General features: G+C 33.5%; 3 protein-coding genes across 4 annotated transcripts in view; 1 reads left to right on the top strand and 2 right to left on the bottom strand.

The window, feature by feature from the left end:
- The window catches only part of LOC113512540 (signal-induced proliferation-associated 1-like protein 3), a 29,368-nt gene extending 11,799 nt beyond the window's left edge, over nucleotides 1-17,569 (bottom strand). Inside the window, exons 1-10 of one of the 2 annotated variants that reach the window (XM_052900053.1) lie at nucleotides 16,604-17,569; nucleotides 8,280-8,513; nucleotides 7,287-7,575; nucleotides 5,370-5,970; nucleotides 4,966-5,101; nucleotides 4,549-4,664; nucleotides 3,855-3,987; nucleotides 2,344-2,517; nucleotides 1,740-1,909; nucleotides 633-795 (exon numbers count right to left, since the gene is read on the bottom strand). In XM_052900053.1, coding sequence (XP_052756013.1) covers nucleotides 633-795; nucleotides 1,740-1,909; nucleotides 2,344-2,517; nucleotides 3,855-3,987; nucleotides 4,549-4,664; nucleotides 4,966-5,101; nucleotides 5,370-5,970; nucleotides 7,287-7,575; nucleotides 8,280-8,513; nucleotides 16,604-17,246 — 2,659 coding nt within the window. In that variant the 5' untranslated portion in view covers nucleotides 17,247-17,569. The remainder of the gene's footprint in view (nucleotides 1-632; nucleotides 796-1,739; nucleotides 1,910-2,343; nucleotides 2,518-3,854; nucleotides 3,988-4,548; nucleotides 4,665-4,965; nucleotides 5,102-5,369; nucleotides 5,971-7,286; nucleotides 7,576-8,279; nucleotides 8,514-16,603) is intronic. The other variant, XM_052900052.1, reaches the window with a different exon arrangement.
- LOC113519363 (uncharacterized) lies at nucleotides 12,051-15,241 on the top strand. The gene is made up of 2 exons (XM_026904423.3): nucleotides 12,051-12,143; nucleotides 12,585-15,241. Exon 2 carries the CDS (start codon nucleotides 12,595-12,597, stop codon nucleotides 15,220-15,222), a length of 2,628 nt encoding a protein of 875 aa, XP_026760224.2. The 5' UTR covers nucleotides 12,051-12,143; nucleotides 12,585-12,594; the 3' UTR covers nucleotides 15,223-15,241.
- A 1,260-nt stretch (nucleotides 17,570-18,829) lies between the features above and the next one.
- Nucleotides 18,830-19,581, bottom strand: part of LOC113512538 (cilia- and flagella-associated protein 44) — a 41,307-nt gene continuing 40,555 nt past the window's right edge. Inside the window, exon 42 of the mRNA XM_052900230.1 lies at nucleotides 18,830-19,489. Within this exon, the coding sequence (XP_052756190.1) occupies nucleotides 19,448-19,489 (42 nt within the window). The 3' untranslated portion in view covers nucleotides 18,830-19,447. The remainder of the gene's footprint in view (nucleotides 19,490-19,581) is intronic.

Consider the following 19,581-nt stretch of genomic DNA (forward strand, 5'->3'; position numbering starts at 1 on the left):
TAGTACAGTGGACGCGGGGGAAGAGGGATTGTTAGTAATGCGAACTACCAGTCTCATTGTTAGCAATTTACCCTGTCAGGTCGACCTCAACGTGGTCTCTCCTAGAAAACATCGTGCTGAATTTCAGGTGTATTCATCACGATGAGCTAACTGACTTGACTTTTTCTTTTGATTTATCATTTCTCACTGGTGGCCCCGCCAGTGTACACCGTTAGCGCAGGCGAGGTTACTCTCCCATTATCATACATTAAAAATAAAGTTAGTACAGTTGTTCGTTCTAGGGGTTTGAAAGACTAGTGGTCATTTGCTTATTTTGTTATGAGTTCGTTTGAAAACCATGCTTGTTATCTTAAAACGAATTCCTAGTGAATTGGTCATTACCATCAATAATCTCTACTTGTCGGTGTTAATAGCGGAGGCGGGGTTATAATTATAATGTTATTACATTAAAAAAATTTTCGATAAAAGAGAAGGGTATTGTTAGTGGTAATCCCATTGTTAGTTATCATTGCAGCATATACAATAGATCTTGGAATAACATTGTGTATAAATAGGTTATAAAAAGGCGCGTCGCGGCCGGACTGGTCGCTGTGACCGATGCGAGGATGGGGCGGGGAAGGGGCAATGTGTACCGGTGCCGTAGCCGGAACTGTCGGAACGCGGCGGCGAATGGCCGCGCTCGTACGCCCGGCGCGGCCGGCCCGGCTGCTGTGCGTCAGCCCGCGCGGGCGGCGCCCACTCCTCGCTTGCCGCCTCGCATTCGCACCGCGAGCTACTAGCGAAAGTTACTGTCACCTGCGCATAATTTTGAATTTATAAAACCTTGAATATAATTCATACTTCACCAGAGGGAGATTTTGTACAAAAGTCGATTGCTTGGGTACCTCTGTCCCATTCGTGTTTCAACCGTGAAGGAGTTGTGTTTGTATGGCTGTGTCTCGGTTTGAAGGGTGGGATATGGCGTGAATTTACTGGGTACAGAGGAATAACACCTGAGTCCTCAGGAATGGCAACGCATGGGGGGTATCATGGGCGAAACAGTATAATCTGTTATGTCCATGGTACTGCTCATGTCTATAGGCGACGGTTACCACTTTTTATCAGGTGGACCGTCAGCTTGTTTACCATTCTAAGTTGTATAAAAAAAATATGGTATAAAGTCCCTCACTTTTTTTGTATGTTTTTCTATGTTTCTCTTATTAATATTTTCTTTTTTTTTTTCCGCTTTATCCTTACCACTCAGTTAAAATTATATCAAATTATACTCTGAACTATTTACATTATTTTTATTATACACACACCGCACAGACAATCACCAATAATATTGCTCTTTTTATTTTGTATTTATTTTAATTATTATTTTCACATACCCTCAAATGGGTTAAAGCTGAAAATCAGTGTTTTGTTCCTTGAACAATGTTCCACGCTGAGCTTCGACCTTTTTGTGTTGCTGCAGATCACACATAATAACACAATTTTATAAATCTTATGTTGTATTATGTATTATCTATTCTTATGAACATGTTGTGTGTGATTAGTAACAAACAAATAAACGATATATCTATCTATCTATCACTGCGTTTACCTGTCTGTCTGTATAAAGCTAAGCTCAAAAATTTATGTAGGTATTTCGATAGAATTTTAATTGGATTGTATTAATTTATTTTGTTATAGTTAAGTACACACTCATAACAGTTAAGTGCAACAGTTTAAATATTTCAGGAGTAGTTTATACTGACTGTGACGGGGTCGGAGGTCTTGAGTAGGTCGACGAGCTGGTCGTGCGCGAGTGCGACGACGGCGGCGCGGCACACCTCGAGCAAGCGGGCACCGCGACGGATGCCGGCGCGCGCCGCACAGCCTCCGCCCTCCACCGCCGTTACCAGACCGTCCGGCTGCACGTGGAATCCTGATCATAACCAACTTACAATGATTAGTGTTACATAACGAATCGATAAATAATCCTTATCCAACGATGATTAAGTTATCTTGAATGTAGTCACAAATAATCGAAAATATAATCGACTAATAAGTTGTTATATATAATTAACCAATTATTAGTATTAGTAGTTCTTAAGCGTTATATATCAATTATAAGAACATCGGGATTCTCCATCTTCACGACTAGTATAATAATTCCAGACTTACTTAGTAATTTTACCCCCATATAAACAGCCTTTTAAACAGAATTACAAGTTTGCAGTATAGTTTAATGAGAAACATAGATGCTACTGTTTTATAAATATACAAAGTGTCCTTGTTATTTTATAATATATATGTATATACAATAAATAAGTAGGTTTTCATGAAAATCTTTAAGTGATCATCATCAAGTGATATTACCGAGCTGATGTGCGGCGCCACGCTCTAGCGTGATCTCGTGCAGCGCGGTGGCGTGCGGTGGTGCGACACTAGCGAGCCGCCGCCGCAGCGCTGCGCTACCGCTGCCGGCCCGCACTCGCACGCTCTCCCCGCGATGATAGTACACGCGCGTCCACTCGCCGTTCTCCACCCAGCCTGTTGAAAAAAAAGGTTATTAGTAAATGGGAGGTTTGTATTGCCTGTGCCATCGGTATACGCTGACGGGGCACTAGACTATAATTATAATTATAATTAATATAGTTACAATATAATAGTTGAGCTATCATGACAAATTCTATACGAATGAAACAACGGTTTCCAGGGGGAACCACATGGAGGTCAACCAGATAGGATTGTTTTTGTAGTAGTAGGCACATATCATGCCATTCTGTATGAAATCTCTGAGGTGCATCATTGTTACATTACAAAGTTTTGTACTTGGTTATTTACATTTATCTTACCGATACAATAAAATTGCAAGTAGATCATGTCTGTGAGAAATTTAAGAAAACTTATAATAAGAGGTCTGAGTGAGATTAATAAATAACAAAACTATAATTTTTAGAAATTTTGTCTACATGTATGGTTGTTCCGGCATTATGCAAAAACGATTGCATCAAGTTGAATGCATTATCCACAGTTGTGCTCCTGAATGTTTACATTAATCTGGTGTATGTTTTATATTTATACACCATCTAAAAATGGAAATCCACGTGCAAGAAAAAGTGAGGAAAAAGCTAGTGTACTATGTGTGTATAATGGTTAGTATTATATTTAGTAATTTTGGTGAAGGGTTTTTTAATATTTGTATACCCAATAATGGCGCAAAACAGCGATCTAAACTAATTATTATATATAATATCATGAAACTAAATACCTATGTTTATGCAAATAAATTATTGACTTAACTAGCATTCTTTACCAGTCAACCTTTGTAAAGACTGAGATGCAATTATATGGTGACAGACAATTGAAAATTGTTGTAGATAAATAGTTACAGATGTATTTATATTGACTCATAAATTATTTAATCTATACAATGGAGAACTACTATACATAAGAATAGAGAAAATATTGGAAAGCAACTTCAACTGTCTATTTTAACATATAGGGAGCCATTTAAACTGGGATCATTATTACGTAAATATAATATAAAACAAATAGAATCATTAATTTCGACGATGCAATTTATTAAGATCTTCATTATGATCAGAATAACATACATGAATATAATCAATAATGAGGGGAATAAGTGCATGAACAAGTCATAATATTAGTTTTAATTGGGGAAAAGTGCTTAAAATGATTAATATACTAAAGTGTGGCTATGACAGAATGACTAATCTCAGCTATTATTAGCATGACAGTCATAGGCATGGTTTGTTGATAATAGAATGTACATTATATTACTAAGACGGCAACTTCGAACTGTACATATAACAATTGAAATATAAATTTTAGTACATAAATGATTATAACAAAGCAAAACATACCAAGAAGTGTGCCAGTAGGTATGACCAGTATGATCTGCCGCGTGGTATCTTCTACAAGTACAACTGTATCGGCCGACACACCCATCATGCAGTCTAATAGCGACCCGCCGGCGCCTTCATCCAGCACTTGCACCTGTATCATGCACATTATATGTTAAATGGTAAATAAGCAGATAGCTTAAATGATAGAAAATAATAACCATTATCTATAAACATAATTAGCATCACTGTAGAATTATTAACTTTACTTCGTGACACCCATAATATCCTCCAGATCGTCATCATCTGTTCACTGCTGAACATATACCATAGACTGCCATAAGAAACGGTTCTGAACTACCTGCATTCATTGACTTTCTACAATGCATTTGAGGTTGTCCAGATATCCTCATGTGTGGCTGAGTCTGTGGACTATGCTGGGGAGCTATGTATCTCTTCCCAATAATTTAACTGTCATATCCAATTATTTAAACAGTCATACATGCATAGTTGCAGGATAGTAGAAATCCGAGTGAGATTCATGCAAACTTTGTCTTTGATAAATATTTTATTTTCACGTCATATAAGTCTGAGTGTCTAATTCCGGTTTTTAGGTTTATAATTATTGCTAGAGATAAATTAAGACATGCGCCTGTCGCAGTTGAGATGTTTTAAGGACTACTTATTATTATACACAGTACAATGCTATACTTACATGAAAACAGAGTGCTCCTCCAACAAGCACGTCGTTTGTGCAGTTGTCAATGCGCGGTAGGATCGTGTTGCTGCTTGAATTGTTACCGCTTTTCATCAATAAAGACGAAAATAAGGCTAGAGAAAAACATGAATAATAAATATTATATTTAATATTTGTTAATTATACGTAATTTGGCACATATACCAATTACTACACTTCTAATGGACTGGAATTCTAACTGACAGATAATTGTGAAGTTGCCACACTTCGGTAAGTAAAAATTAAGAACGTTCTAAATTTAAGTAAATACAATGATACTAATTAATTTGTGTTATTTCTCAAGTGTGCGCGGGAAACCCGATATGTCAATAGCCGACATTTTGTAATTTGCCCCCAAAGACAAATTAAAGATAATTAGGAAATAGGCAAACTTACAAAATTTCTGTCCAGTTTCCACAGTAGTGGCTGATACATAATTTTTGGCTAAATCCTTTAGATATTCTTGCCGTGTGCGTGTTGCCATTGTGCTAAATTTAGGCGATTGTATTGCTGCATTTTCGCCATTAATTACCTATATAAATAAAATTAAAATATTTATAAAAAAAAATTAAGTACATAATTATGACAAAAGCAATAACAGGTATGGGGCATTGAATTTATATAATGTAAAACAAAACAATAAATACTACAACAATATTAAAAAAAAAATAGTATTACACATTTTTTTTTCTTAAGTTTTTATTGTAATTATTCCATTAGTAATATTAAATGAACAATTAATTACAAATAGCCTAATGAACATAACAATATTAAGTATGTAACACTTTATATCAACATACCTTACTTAGAAGTAAATCAGTGAATGCTTCACCCTTTGGATAAACAGCACCATGTTGGATCGGAGGACCAAATAAAGGCACTTCTTTAGCACGACTCACTGCTATACTGTAGTGAGTGTTTTCTGTACAGGGATCTATAACCCTGACCACAACGAAAACGTGTTGAAATTGAGAACGAATATTGCGCGGTGTAAACGGTGCCGCGCCGGGTTCCTGGAAGACTATAGTTACTATATCGTTGCCTATGTGTCGCTTCCTTAACAGCTGCTGCCTATTATTTGGCGTGTATGGAAGCATAGTAGAAACGTGAAACATTATTTCACAACCCTGGTACGTAGTATATACTGAATACAGGCCAGTAGAGTCTGTTCGGTTGTCAAGACCCGCTTTGTATTTGTCAAATTCTTTTAATCTTACAGTCTGTCCTAACATTTGTAGAAATTCAACAAAGGCGGGCCCTGCTTCTTGATTGTTATACATTTCTTCCTCTGTGGACTGACCACTCTTGCAATACATAACTCCTACTTTATAGTGTCTGGTTACACATTGTTCGTCAAGCCGTAATAGTTGATCTTCTGCTCCACTATTTGTAATTCCAAGTCTGTAAAACATTATTGAATATGAAAAGAATTATGGCTTTATGTAGAATATTACATAACTGTTTTTCATATTTATCATTATCATCATCATCTCAGCCATTAATTATTTCTCCACTGGTGAACATAGACCTCCTCTATAAACTGACTTTTTTTTTAAATTACTATTGGTTAATGTCTGTTTACTGTTTACACTAGTACAAAATTAACAGATGGATATATACCAGAGCTCCCTCTGCTATATATCTTTTGTACAAAGTCGTTTGCTTGGGTACCTCTGTCCCATTAATGTTTCAACCGTAAAGCAGTTGTGTTTGTATGGCTGTGTTTCGGTTTGAAGGATGGGACATGGCGTGAATTTACAGGGTACAGAGGAATAACATCTGAATTCTCAGGAATAGCAACGCATGGGGGTATCATGGGCATAACAGTATACTCTGTTATGTCCATGGTACTGCTCATGTTTATAGACGACGGTTACCACTATCCATCAGGTGGGCCGTCAGCTTGTTTGCCATTCTAAGTTGTATAAAAAAAAAGTGAAATTTTAAATATATTTCAATTAGATATTTTTGCAAATCATGTAATACGAAATGAGAACATGATAAGCATGTCACATTCAGTTTGCGATAAACCCATTGCTATGGTACTTGAATATGAAATGTGTAGTGTTTTCCCTGTTTATAATTTCATATAAGTCGTTTATTATACAGAAAAGTTCGACATGGTAAGAGGGATGGACAGTAAGCCTATTTGTAGTTGCCAATCCGTCTGTCAGGTATGGTAGGCTACTGGGAAAATCCCCCAATATGGGAGGCCAGTTCAGCAGTGGACGGTTAACGCCCGATATAATTATGATGAAGATTAGGACTAATATATATAAGACATGAGTAGTGACAGTAAATTGATCTGTTAACCTTATTAATGAAATGTATTATTACCAGAGGGAGATTTTGTACAAAAGTCGATTGCTTGGGTACCTCTATCCCATTCGTGTTTCCACCGTGAAGCAGTTGTTTGCATGGCTGTGTTTCGGTTTGAAGGGTGGGATATGGCGTAAATTTACAGGGTACAGAAGAATAACATCTGAATACTCAGGAATGGCAACGCATGGGGGGTATCATGGGCGAAACAGTATACTCAGTTATGTCCATGGTACTGCTTATGTTTATAGGCGACGGTTACCACTTTCCATCAGGTGCCTCCCTGAGCTTGTTATCTTGTTTAAAATACTGAATATTTTTAAAAGTTAAAAAGTTAATTAATTAACAATAATAACTACTGAGTGTTATTTGGTAATTATAAATATATATGTACTCACTTCAAGCAATTATACTGCAATTCAGGTGCAACATACTCAAGGACTTCTTTAGTATTATAGGTGGCGCTGTTATTGCTAGGTTTAGCTGCGGGGATGGCGTCCTCTAGCACTGTGCCCCGTAGTGTAAGCAGTTCCGAAGTACGTATTATGAGACGATACTGCCAGGCGAGCTGCGAAGCTGGAGCTGACGCGTCGCCTCCCCCACCCCTTCTTAGCTCTACCCGTTCCTTTTTTATCGATATAGCTATCGGCCCTAAGTTCTCATCCATACCAAACCAGTTTTGATGAGCTGAAATGATATTATGATATGATTGTGATGTATATTGTAATATAATATTTTCCTATTTCAAAAAGGACAAGTTCTTCATTTCAATATATTTACAGTTTTTTTTTTGCGTTTAGTACGCATTATATTTGTAATTTTACGAGCTTGATGGCGTAGCAGTCTAACAAACTGCCTCACCTTTCGATTGTCATGGGTTCAGTCTCTGTACAGTACAAAATTTGTATTCTTATGTATGTCTCAATACTAACCAACACAAACAGCGGGTGGTGAAATAACCCCCTTATTCATAAAACGGAGCCGTGTAAAATACCCAACAAGTACATTGCAATTTGTTGCTTACAAAATTGCAAGTCGTGTAGGTCCCGGCATAGAATAGGCCAACCCTTCCTTTCCCGTGGGCGTTGCAAGAGGCGACTAAGGAAGCGTGTGGTGAAAGGATAGGCAGCAACGTTTCTCTTAAAACATCACTGAAAGCCAAACTGCTGTTGCTAACCCGCCTGCCAAGCGTGACAACTATTGGCAAAATCCCTCTTATAGGGCTATGTTCAGTAGCGGACAGTTAATGGCTAATGCAACAACAACTTTGTAATTATTAGGGTTCTTATATTTATACAAATTTTGTGTTATTTGAAGTATCTTTTTGTGGAAATATTGTATAATAGACGTGTATTTTAATTTGAAAATAGTTCAAGAAGAGATAAACTTACGTTGATTGTAAAAGTAGTTTCTGTAATACAAGGCACCTAAATCTTGACTTTCCACTGGTAGAGGTGCAGATAATTTTGCGAATGGACAGCCATGTCGCCAATGTGAATGTCCTGGAGGAAACTCAAGTACTGATATACCGTATGCCGCTCTTGGCCGATGCCACCCTCCATTTTGACCTGGGATAGGCCCTCGCGCCGTTCGCCAGCACAGAGGTACGCAGCGTTCTTCTTCACCTGTAATATTTTGAGATAAGACTAATTTGGTATTAAGGCGTAAATTATAGCTATATTTACACTGTGCATTGTTTAAATAAATAAAAAATATTAAAAGTAAACTGCAATTTACATACTACAAGCAGCATTTATATTTTTACTTAATAAAGCATTTTTAATATAAAAAAATACCTTAAAATTAAAGTTTCAAATTTAAAAACTTATTTAATTTAAATACGCAAATAAGTATTAAAATAATATACTAAACATGTGACAGTTTATTTAAACCGTGACATTTTTCGTACTTAGAGAATTTTTATGCTCATCATAACTTCTAAACGAAAAATCCGACTTAAATACTTTTAAGTGGAATTTACACGTACATATTCAGTCTTAATTATCAAACCATTTAAATGGATAAGGATTAATATGATGATATCAATATCACCACTATTCGATATACTTGAACTTAATAATTTAAACAAAAATTGTTATTGTGGCTTATCTTAATATAATAATAGTTAAACATATGCCATCGCGGACTTTTTTGAGTAATCATAATTACTATTAATATATAGAACACTATTTTATATACCGTTAATAGTTTTTTAGCGCACGCAAAATAATTATTGATTATAGGTAACACTTTGATATCTTGGGTTAAATTGTTCCAATTTAGATAGCGATTTCTAATGTTATTTGACGAAGACGTAGCTTTCTAACATTCAAAGAATTTATAAAATCGGTCAAGTAGTTCTCGAGTAAAATCATAACAAATAAACAAACTTTTTGTTTGTTGGAATAAAAAAATCTCTTTATGATATTAGTTTAGAAGATGTTTAATTTAGGTTTATTCTGTTACCTCTTCACTAGGGCTAAATGGATGAATGAATGCTTAATGAAGTTTTATTATTGATTAGAATTTACGCTAATTTAAAAATTGGTATATAGGAAAATAATTTGATTGTCACCTCAATTATTTGAAATTACGTAAAATTCTTTGTTAGTAGGATTATCACGTTTACGAAAAGACATGAAGTTGTATATAAGGGTACTTTGTACCATTAGCAAGGAAGCTAAGAAGGGATATTTTTCTTTATGGAGTATGTGAAACAACATGGACAAATAAAATTACAATAAAATTGAAATCTATTGGGTCAGTAGTTATGAAGGTAGATACTAGATCATGATGTTTGATGTTTCCAATATAATTTCTTACAAATATATCTTTAACACATAATTCTATAAAAATACAACAAAATCATTATAATGATATATTAATAAAAGGCAACAGACATATTACCAAAAAGTAATGAATTTAAAAGTTTATGTAAATGTTTAATTTTTATGAATTCCCAAGATAATAAGAGAAAATTTATTTATTGCACCTGAAAATGCATTGTTTTTTCAAATCATATGCATGTATAGTTTAAAAGTTTATAGTTTGCCATCCATTCTGTTGAGCTCTAGCTCGATCTGTTAGTTTTAAATCTAGATTAACACAGATATCAGACTAGTGAAAATTGTGTTTATAAAGAAAAATTACTTTCTATAGAAAGTAATTTAAAGATATCTAGTTGAAAATTTTTTAGGAAAGCCAAAAGACCTTTAAATTATCTGCAATCTATACTAATACTAATAGTGAGATATATCAATAAATATTATCCATTACAGATATACAATGTTTCACCTGGTTTCATCTGTGTTATTTTAAATTAGGACTGTAGGTACTAAATTTTGTTCAATGATAAATAATCAAGTGGTTTGTGGATATAAGAAAGCTTTAGCTCCTTTAGAATTGTAGTATAGGCTCTTAGGTGATGCGAACAAAGAATCACAGGTCAGATAGTACATAATAATCTTAGACAGATGTAAACAAGCTCATCAGTGATATATAAAGATAAAAATTATTTAATGAACAAGAAATATAAAAATAATAGCAATAGTAAAAGTTTATGAATGTTAAAGTTCAATAACCCTTAATTCCTATTAAGGTTGGTAAATTAGTAGCCATTTATTCACAGAATCTGAGGAAACTGTCATGTGTAATGTATGAGTCATGTAAGGTAAATGTTGCTCATAAAACCATGTCACTTTGGGGAATTTATAACTATATTACATAATTTATTAGTTGACACAATACTGTATTTTATATCATATGTTTTAAATAGAGAACATAAATAAGTACACAAAAATTATGTATCACTACATAGTATAAAACAAAGTCTCTGACGCTGTCTGTCCGTCCCTATGTATGCTTTAGTCTTTAAAACTAAGCAACGGATTTTGAAGCGGTTTTTTTAATAGATAGAGTGATTCAAGAGGAAGGTTTATATGTATAATACATGCATAAAATTGTAGAGAAACACTGATAAATTTAGAGGTTTCTAATGTGATGTAGTAAATAAACACATCTTTTGCCCTTACATTGCAAACACTGGCTGAAACCCACAAGATAAATCAAAATAATGTACTACAATATTGTATACCTTAAAAAGTTTAACAAAAAAGTCTGCGATAACCCACAATAGCCATTTTTTATCCTTTACATTTTACAGAAAAATGGCTTATTTACAACGTGATTTTAAGCAATACAGCATTAATTTTTATCCAATTAAGTATCTTAAATACATTGTTGTTTAATATAGATGAATATGGTTTTTATAGCATGTAATTTAAATGAATATTTTCAAAGATATTATGGATTTAAAATACAGGAACATAGCAGTGTGGCATTGCACCCATGCGAAGCCAGGGCGGGTCACTAATTACAAATATAAAGTAAATATTAAGTTTACAGAAATAACTTGATAGACATTTATCTTTTCCATTAAATAAATGAAAGTGTAGTAATAAACACTCACAAATATTCAGACATTGTACTAGAGGTACAGTCAATAAAGAAAATTACTTGTAACAAATATCCAAGATTGTACTCATGTATATAATAACAGATACCACTTCTCATCAATTAGGCTGTTTATAATTTCTAGTAATATTCTATTTACAATATAATGACACAATAGTTGTGACTATTATTAGTTCAACTTATAATGTTGATAAACAATATATATGGGCCTTTCTCTACTAACAGGAAAATCATGGTCCAAGCATTTTTTTTCACTTTGGCTATATTAATGCACAGTTTTGTTTATTAAAACACATAATATATAACCTGTTTTTTAAGGGGCCAAGCTTAATCAATATTTAGAATCATAATTATTTCATAAATTCGGTCTAAAAGCCATTAAAAACAGTCCTCTGTTATGTCCTAATTCCTGATTGAGTATGTTTCAGTTCGGTTTTTATTAGTTGTATTTCAAAATGTAAAATCTTATAACTCTATGAACATAAAGAATATTGAATGCATGTGAATAAAAAGCAATTATAATTTTAGAGAATTTTTTTGTACTAAAAACTAGTGTTCGAATTTTGTCCGATACATTTGTAAACAGTCCTCTGTCAGAATTTTAATATCGCGCCACAAAAATATTAAACACCATTGTGGCTACATTTTGCATGAAACGGAACATTAATAGTGTGAAGTTTACTCGGTCGCCATGCTAAACAAGTCGCCGTCATTTTGCGCAGTGACAACTCCGCGTCTGTGTGGGAGCCTCGTCTCTGTAGTGTTGAGTGAACATTCCTCTGGTAAGTCTATTTTACGGTATTTTATGTGTTAGAATTATATTTATTTAACAAAAAAATTGCTCAGTGTGATAGTTTAAAGTTGTTTCTGTGTTATGAAGTAATATTTAAACTAATACGTGGTATGAATTTTTTTACGTAAAAATAACAGTCCTCTGTGCAACAGTCCTCTGGAAATTTATAACACAGAGGACTGTTCAATGTGACAGAGGACTGTTTTATTTGACGTCCGTGTATTTTATTAATATTTTTTATAGTCTGCACTAACCTACTGCTTGCCGATAGTCTCTTTCTTTCTTACATTGGCCTGTCACGCTAATTCAGGTCTTTTGTTTTCTATTATTATGGATTTTGGAATATAAAATAATATGTACCTAGTAACTACGTGTATTTAAACCCTTACGGTTTTTGTTTAAATATTGAAAGTATGTTTTATTGTTTTAGTACCACCGCAATGCCACCAAAGAAGAAACCTAAAACCAAAGAAGAAATAAAAGAGCAGAAACGAATTGCAGAAAGATTAAGATATCAACGTCTAAAAAATGATCCTGTAAAAAGAGAGCAATTGAAGGAAAAAGAACGACGAAACTACCAAAGAAAGAAGGAAAAAGGTACAAGAAAGTCCGTTAAAGATATGAGTCGACGTGAACACAAAGCTGTGACTAAAGAATGGAGAAAGCACTGTGCTACCTATCGCGCAAAAAAAAAAGCTTTGAAAGAAATTACAAACAATTTTGTACGAGAAAATACGCCCGAATCCGAGGGTTCACCTTCTCCTCAAAATTCTGTCTCTCCATCAATACCACCTATGACCACTCCACGAAGTGATGCAAGTAATGCGAGAAAGCGTAATGCTAGGAAGAAACGTAACAAAATTATAAAGGATAAAGACAAAAAGATCGAGTATTACAGAAAAAAATCCGAGAAGTATAGGAAGAGATTAGAACGTTTGAAAAAAGTTAAGACAAAGGAAAATGTAGACATATCTAGCACTAAACTTATCGAAATGTGTGATTCGCCAGAAGCTCGCAGAGAAGTAGTAAAAAAGGCGCTATTCGGTGAAGTGTTGAATGCCCAGCTGAAAGAAAACTATGCTAATTTAAAAACCTGCAAAGAAAAACAAATATTCGGAAAAGTCGTGTCCGGTAAACTAATACACAAGTACAAGTTATGGCGAAACAAAGATAGTTCTATATCTTATAAAATAATTCAGAAGTCAGCACGTCAATCAGGTTTAGTACCCAAGCTTCGGACTCGTAAAGACAAAATTTCATCTGATTGCATAAACACTGTACGAACCTTCTACGAAAATGATAACAACAGCAGACTTGGCGCAGGAAAACGAGAATGCCTGACCAGAGAAGGGGTTAAAAAACAAAAAAGATATCTATCGGATAGCTTAGGAAATTTATACAAGAAATTTCAAGCTGAACATTTTAAAATAAGCTACACAACGTTTTGTCGTCTACGTCCTTTCTGGGTCATAACACCAAATGTAAACAAACGTGACACGTGCCTGTGCATAAAACACGCGAACATCGATCTGAAACTGTCAGCATTGCACAGAAGAAGAATTTTGACTTACAATAATCACACTGCACTGCTTGAAAAGACATGTTGTAATCGCTATAACGAACTATGTTTGTCACGAACCTGCCAACGCTGTATTGACAAGAATCCTGACTACAGGGAGTTTGATGACAGCAGGCCTATTGAATTTAAACAATGGATATCTGAGAAACAAACTTACAACGACCCCAAGACCAAGAATACTCGAACACTTACCAAATACCTAAAGAAAACGTTCACGGTTCGCCCTCGAGAACTAATAGAAGAGCTGCACGAGGATTTGGAAGCCTATTATCAACACGAGAGAAACATTACCCATCAATACAATGCTATCAAGAAATACAAACAAAACCTTACCGACGAAGACGCTATCATACATATTGATTTTTCAGAAAATTATTGTTCCAAATACGGTCAAGAAATACAAGCATTTCATTTTGGAGGGTCGAGACTTCAGCTAAGTCTTCATACTGTGATAGTGTATACCAAAAACTCTATCAAATCTTATTGTACCGTTTCCAAAAATCTCACACATTCACCAGCTGCTATATGGGCACATTTGCGGCCAATCTTTAAAACTCTCCCACCTAATATAAAGAGCATCCACTTCGTCAGCGATGGACCCGTAACTCAATACAAAAACAAAACGATGTTTTACATTCTGGCATCAAGGCTTCAAAAAGAGGTTTTAAATGTGAAGAAGTTTACCTGGAACTATTCAGAGAGTGGTCATGGCAAAGGGGCTCCTGATGGCATTGGAGCAACCTGCAAGAGAACCGCTGATGCCGTCGTTGCTACAGGGGGTGATATTGATAACTTGGAATCATTTGTAGAGGCCATTCAACGAAGATGTTCCGGAATTACCTTGTTCACAATCGACGATAAAGCCATCCAAGAATTGACAGACGACCTTCAAAACGAAACAGTTAATTTAAAAGGCTTTAATGGCACTCTAAAAATACATCAAGTAAAGGCTAAAATATTAAAAAGTCCTCTGGAATCAGCTCCAAGTGCCGCTAAACTCATAATGAAAAGCTTAAGTTGCACTTGTGAAGACGAGTGTCAGCATTTCAATTTAGGAGTGTTAGAGTACAAAAACAAGACAAAACTAAACGTACATGATATTTATACAGACTCTGAAAGAAAAAACATGGACAACTTACAGGATTCCACAATGGAGACCGACGACGATGCTGCATTAGCTGGACCTAGTTCAATCAACCAACAGAATTACACCATTGGCGATTACGTCTTGGTTAAATTTCTAGTAAGAAACACTGAATATTGTTATGCTGCAGTAATCAATAAGATAGACACGGAAGAAGGCGAACTAACAGTAACCTTCTTAAAAATTTGTGACGATAAAGGACACACATTCAGAGTCGATGAAAATGATGTTTCTGATGTGTCCTTTGACCAAGTATTAAAGAAATTGCCAAACCCAGATATTGCCCTAAAAGGGAAACGAATATTTTATTATTTTAATATACCTGTACCTGTTTTTGAGAAATAAGTCTGCATTGATAAGTAAACAAGGCTGATTCTTAGTACCTAAGCTTAATTTTTATTATAATTATTTTAATTCATTATTTAGAGAGCTAAGCCCGCAATTTGTTCCTGATTTATCATCAATACTTATAAGTATTTAAATTCTGTATGTGATATTTAATAAAGAAGAAAATTTATTTGATTACATTTAATAATTAATATTGTGTTTTTCTTCATATAAACATTGACATAAACTGTTCTCTGGGTGGAAAAAACAGTCCTCTGGATGGCAAAACAGTCCTCTGCCACATTTTTTTACAAAATTGCCTGTAATTCGAAAAAGAAGGGAAAATTACAATGGTTTCTTGTTTATATGTATTTATATTATAATTGTCTATCGACTTAACATATTATATTTTGAATTTTCTAGAAAAATAGGGTGGGACAACTATCAATAGACAAGTTTCCAGTTAGTAGAGAAAGGCCCATATAAAGAATAGATAAACAATAAATATAAATAAAAAATAACAATTTTTTTATTTATATTTATCATACAAGAATTGATAAAATAATCTAACAGTTAGTATAATATTTTATTTTCGAAGATATTAGGACTATAAAGGACTTTTTTTTATTAGTGATTTAATTACATTATTAATTTAATCTATTATTAAAATGTATAAAAAAGTAGTAAATTAGGAACAAAATTATCAGTTTATTATATAAGGGATGGTTTTAAATACATAAACACCTATAATAATTTTATAACATAGACAATTATTAAGCTAACTGTATCATGTTCAGCTTGAATGAGCCAGAGTTAATGCCACATTAATTACAAAAGAATTTAATGACATCATAACATGAATGGAACTTAGGTGTTGCTATATGATGCTGAAAAATCATTTATATTTAAAAGTTCTAGTATTCAATAAGTACTATCTAAATAAATAAAAAGATTTATGTAAATGATCTTTTTTTATGTCAATACTTAGCATTAGTCATGAATTATGTATCACTCTAAGAACAATATAAGTATGAGAGTGAAATTTGTATGTCACCTGATTCACAGGTGACACAATGCTCATATGAGTTGTAAATAAAATGTAAAAGGAAAATAGCATGTGAAGAAACACAAAAATATTAGGTGTCACAATAAGATTAATAGGAACATTGTCAATCATTGTGTAATAAATTTATTCCTATTATTAAAAAATATATCAAATATAATATATAATATATATACATATACATAACATAAACAATAAATATTGGAATAGATAATGGTTATTCATATATCATAAACTTCATGTTTATTAATCAATAAAATAATTATTATATTACAAATGATTGCAATAAAGATAATGAAATATGAAATGATAACTTATCTTTAATGATTTACTTACCACCTAATTCATTTCTAAAAAATGGACAACTGTCTAGAAGTTCATTAGAACGCCCATCACCAGTATCTGGTACAGCATCTTCACCTGGTGGTAGACCACGAGTGGCAAGTAAAGACGCTGCAGAGGCTCCAGTTGTAGTATTACGGCGTCGACTCAATAATGCTCCACGAATTTCTGCAGCATAGCTTAAGTTGGCCATGAGTGACTGGCAGTCATAATGTGCAAATTGTTTTCTTTTAGAAGCATCAGATATGGTTGTTAATGTACTATCTTCAAGTGGTTGCCGTGATAATGCAGGTGCATTACCTCCCCATAGTTTATTGAGTTTCAGTCGAGGCTTTGGGCTTGCATTTGCTCGAGGTGGAGGACCATCTGCATGGTCGCTATTCAAAACATCTGCAAGTCGATCAGTGGGTCTCGCCAATCCAGGAGGCTTATCTGATGCAGAAACAACAGTGTAATTATGTACCATTGCCGGAAGCCGATCGTTGGCACCCCCTATTACGTCGATTGAGCCGTGACTACCATATTCCCGTCTAAGACCGTTTCCTGATGGATGTTCGGCGTATATCAAGTCAAGGCTCGAGTTACTACGGTACATAACATCCCTTGTTTCCTTTCTTCTATGATCCGGGGCATACATGGCATATTTTTTTTTAACACTGGTTTACTTCATTATGCCTAATTTTTAAAGAATTCAATAACTTCGGACCATCAAATCGATTAACTTTCAAAGACGAGATTAAATTCTTCAATAAACATTGACACCAAACTAAAACTTGAACTGTGAAAGTTCAAACGAACAAGTACTATATTTCCACATACTTATTTACATATGAATCTATATGTGAAACATAAAATTATTTTTTAATTGCAATAATGGTTTGATAATTAAATTACTTTGCAATAATAAAATAAAGTGAAAATAATGCGACAACTACGATTGTGAATTGTATAGTAATTTTTTTTTATTGAAACATTTGTATACGTATGGCTCTGGGTTCCAACCTTTTAATTTGCAGTGCATTATAGAAACAACACTGGTAGATAAAAACAATTTTTCTTATAAAGAAAGCATTTAAAATATAAATATATATAATAATACAATAATCTTATACGTAATATCGAATGATTTAATAGTTTAATTCACGTAAAAAAAAAACAGAGAAAACTGTGTAAAGAATAATAATAGGATTATTTGATCGCAGTCTTAAGAAGTATGTTGATTGGTTGTTTTCAACATCAAAGTGTCAATGTCATTGTTTATGGATGCGTTTTCTGTTTAGTATGTAAAGTAAAACCAAATTTAAGTAAATAAAAATTCTTATATTCAAAAATAATTTAATTTAAAGCATAATTTATTTATTTATTTCATTAACTGGATAAGTTTTACAGTATTCCAATACGCTCACTCAGGAAAGAATCAGTATCAAATAGAAGTAACATTAGATCCTAAACATCTGACTGCAAACACTGTCGTCATCCGATGAAACTCCAGCAAGTTGGAGACAAATACGTCTAATTCTGGATGCCGGATCAAAATTTCATTGAGTAGTTTCAGTGCAAGAGATTGGGGAGCTTGTTAAGCCAACTCTATTCTTCTTAATGAAACATCAAATAAGTGCCGTCTTTGTTTACTACCTATATATTTTTTAATGTATAATAATGGAATCGTATGTTATACTCATAGACGTAGGTAATATAACGTATTTACGTTATACTATGTCTATAGTAACATCAACCGCGCTATTAGTTTACGTTGGCGGGGTATTAGTGAATAATGGATAGGTAAAAATGCACAGGTCCGTTGGTCCACTGTAACGAACTCTTTACGAATTATTAACCACGTGGTTTCACCAAGAAGGATCACGCGAAGATTAAACTGATAAGATATATTGCTAGTAATGGAATTGATAGATACTATTATTAATATTTTTTTTTATAAAATAATGGAAATGAAAAGATGTATATATTTATATGAAATAGTATTATTTAATACTTTGTAATTTTACTGTATGATGGGATATGTTTACTAATAGATTTAAGCTAACAAACAAACAAATCCAATTTCACGTTTATATTATTAGTACCTAGGGATTATACACTAAGTAGTGATACGTATGATGAATTGAAAATAAAAGCATTGGATTTTGATGATAATGATGCGTGTTAGGTCATCTAGTTAAAAAGAAAAATAAATCGTGTATAGATAATCATTTATTTGGTTTTAACATTATTATTACGTCTATAGTAGCTAACAGTAGGTACTTAAAAGAACAAGTTTTTACCTGAGGAAACTTTATATTGAACTAATCTATTTAAAATAGGTATTAACCTTATTATTACCAAAAAACAAATCTTTTAATAATATGGATAAAACCATATTATGCCGGTCCCAAATAATAATTGGGATAAGAAGATGATGATTAACCATACTTGTCTATTATTGAAACCTGGGAGCACGATCAAACGGTATGAATAACATTAAACATTAGGTACCTATGTATATAGTATTAACATGAACAGAGGTACTCGTATTATTTATCGTATCGCTAGCATTGTAGAAAATTACTGTCACAGGTTCCGTAGCTAATTATCATGTATTGCCATGTGATGTCGTATGTACCGTACAACTATAGTTTCATTTTCATCTAAAGATTACAAGGAGTGCTATAAATAATGATGCCTATAAAACCTTTGCCATGAGCGTTGGCCTAATAGCAGATAATATCTAATTGTACTTCACACCATAGGCGTTTCATCCGTATCGATATGCATAAGAATAACAATTGAAAATAGTAAGTATGGCAGATATGTAATTATTAGTTTTATGTCTATACTTTATTAGTCTTCATCAGTGCGACGGCTGCGACTTGAAGTTAATTTCTGTTATAAAAAAGATGATATTGGTTAATTGTAAAATATTTGAAGTGGATTGTAAAATTGGGTACACACATAAAAGTTTAATATTTATCGTT

The sequence above is a fragment of the Galleria mellonella genome, unplaced genomic scaffold (genome assembly GCF_026898425.1).
Source record: "Galleria mellonella isolate WM207_F2 unplaced genomic scaffold, CSIRO_AGI_GalMel_v1 utg64, whole genome shotgun sequence".
Classification (NCBI taxonomy): domain Eukaryota; kingdom Metazoa; phylum Arthropoda; class Insecta; order Lepidoptera; family Pyralidae; genus Galleria; species Galleria mellonella.

Coding starts and splice junctions, on each gene's coding strand:
- LOC113519363 (XM_026904423.3), top strand. CDS start 12,595: ATGCCACCAAAGAAGAAACCTAAAACCAAAGAAGAAATAAAAGAGCAG.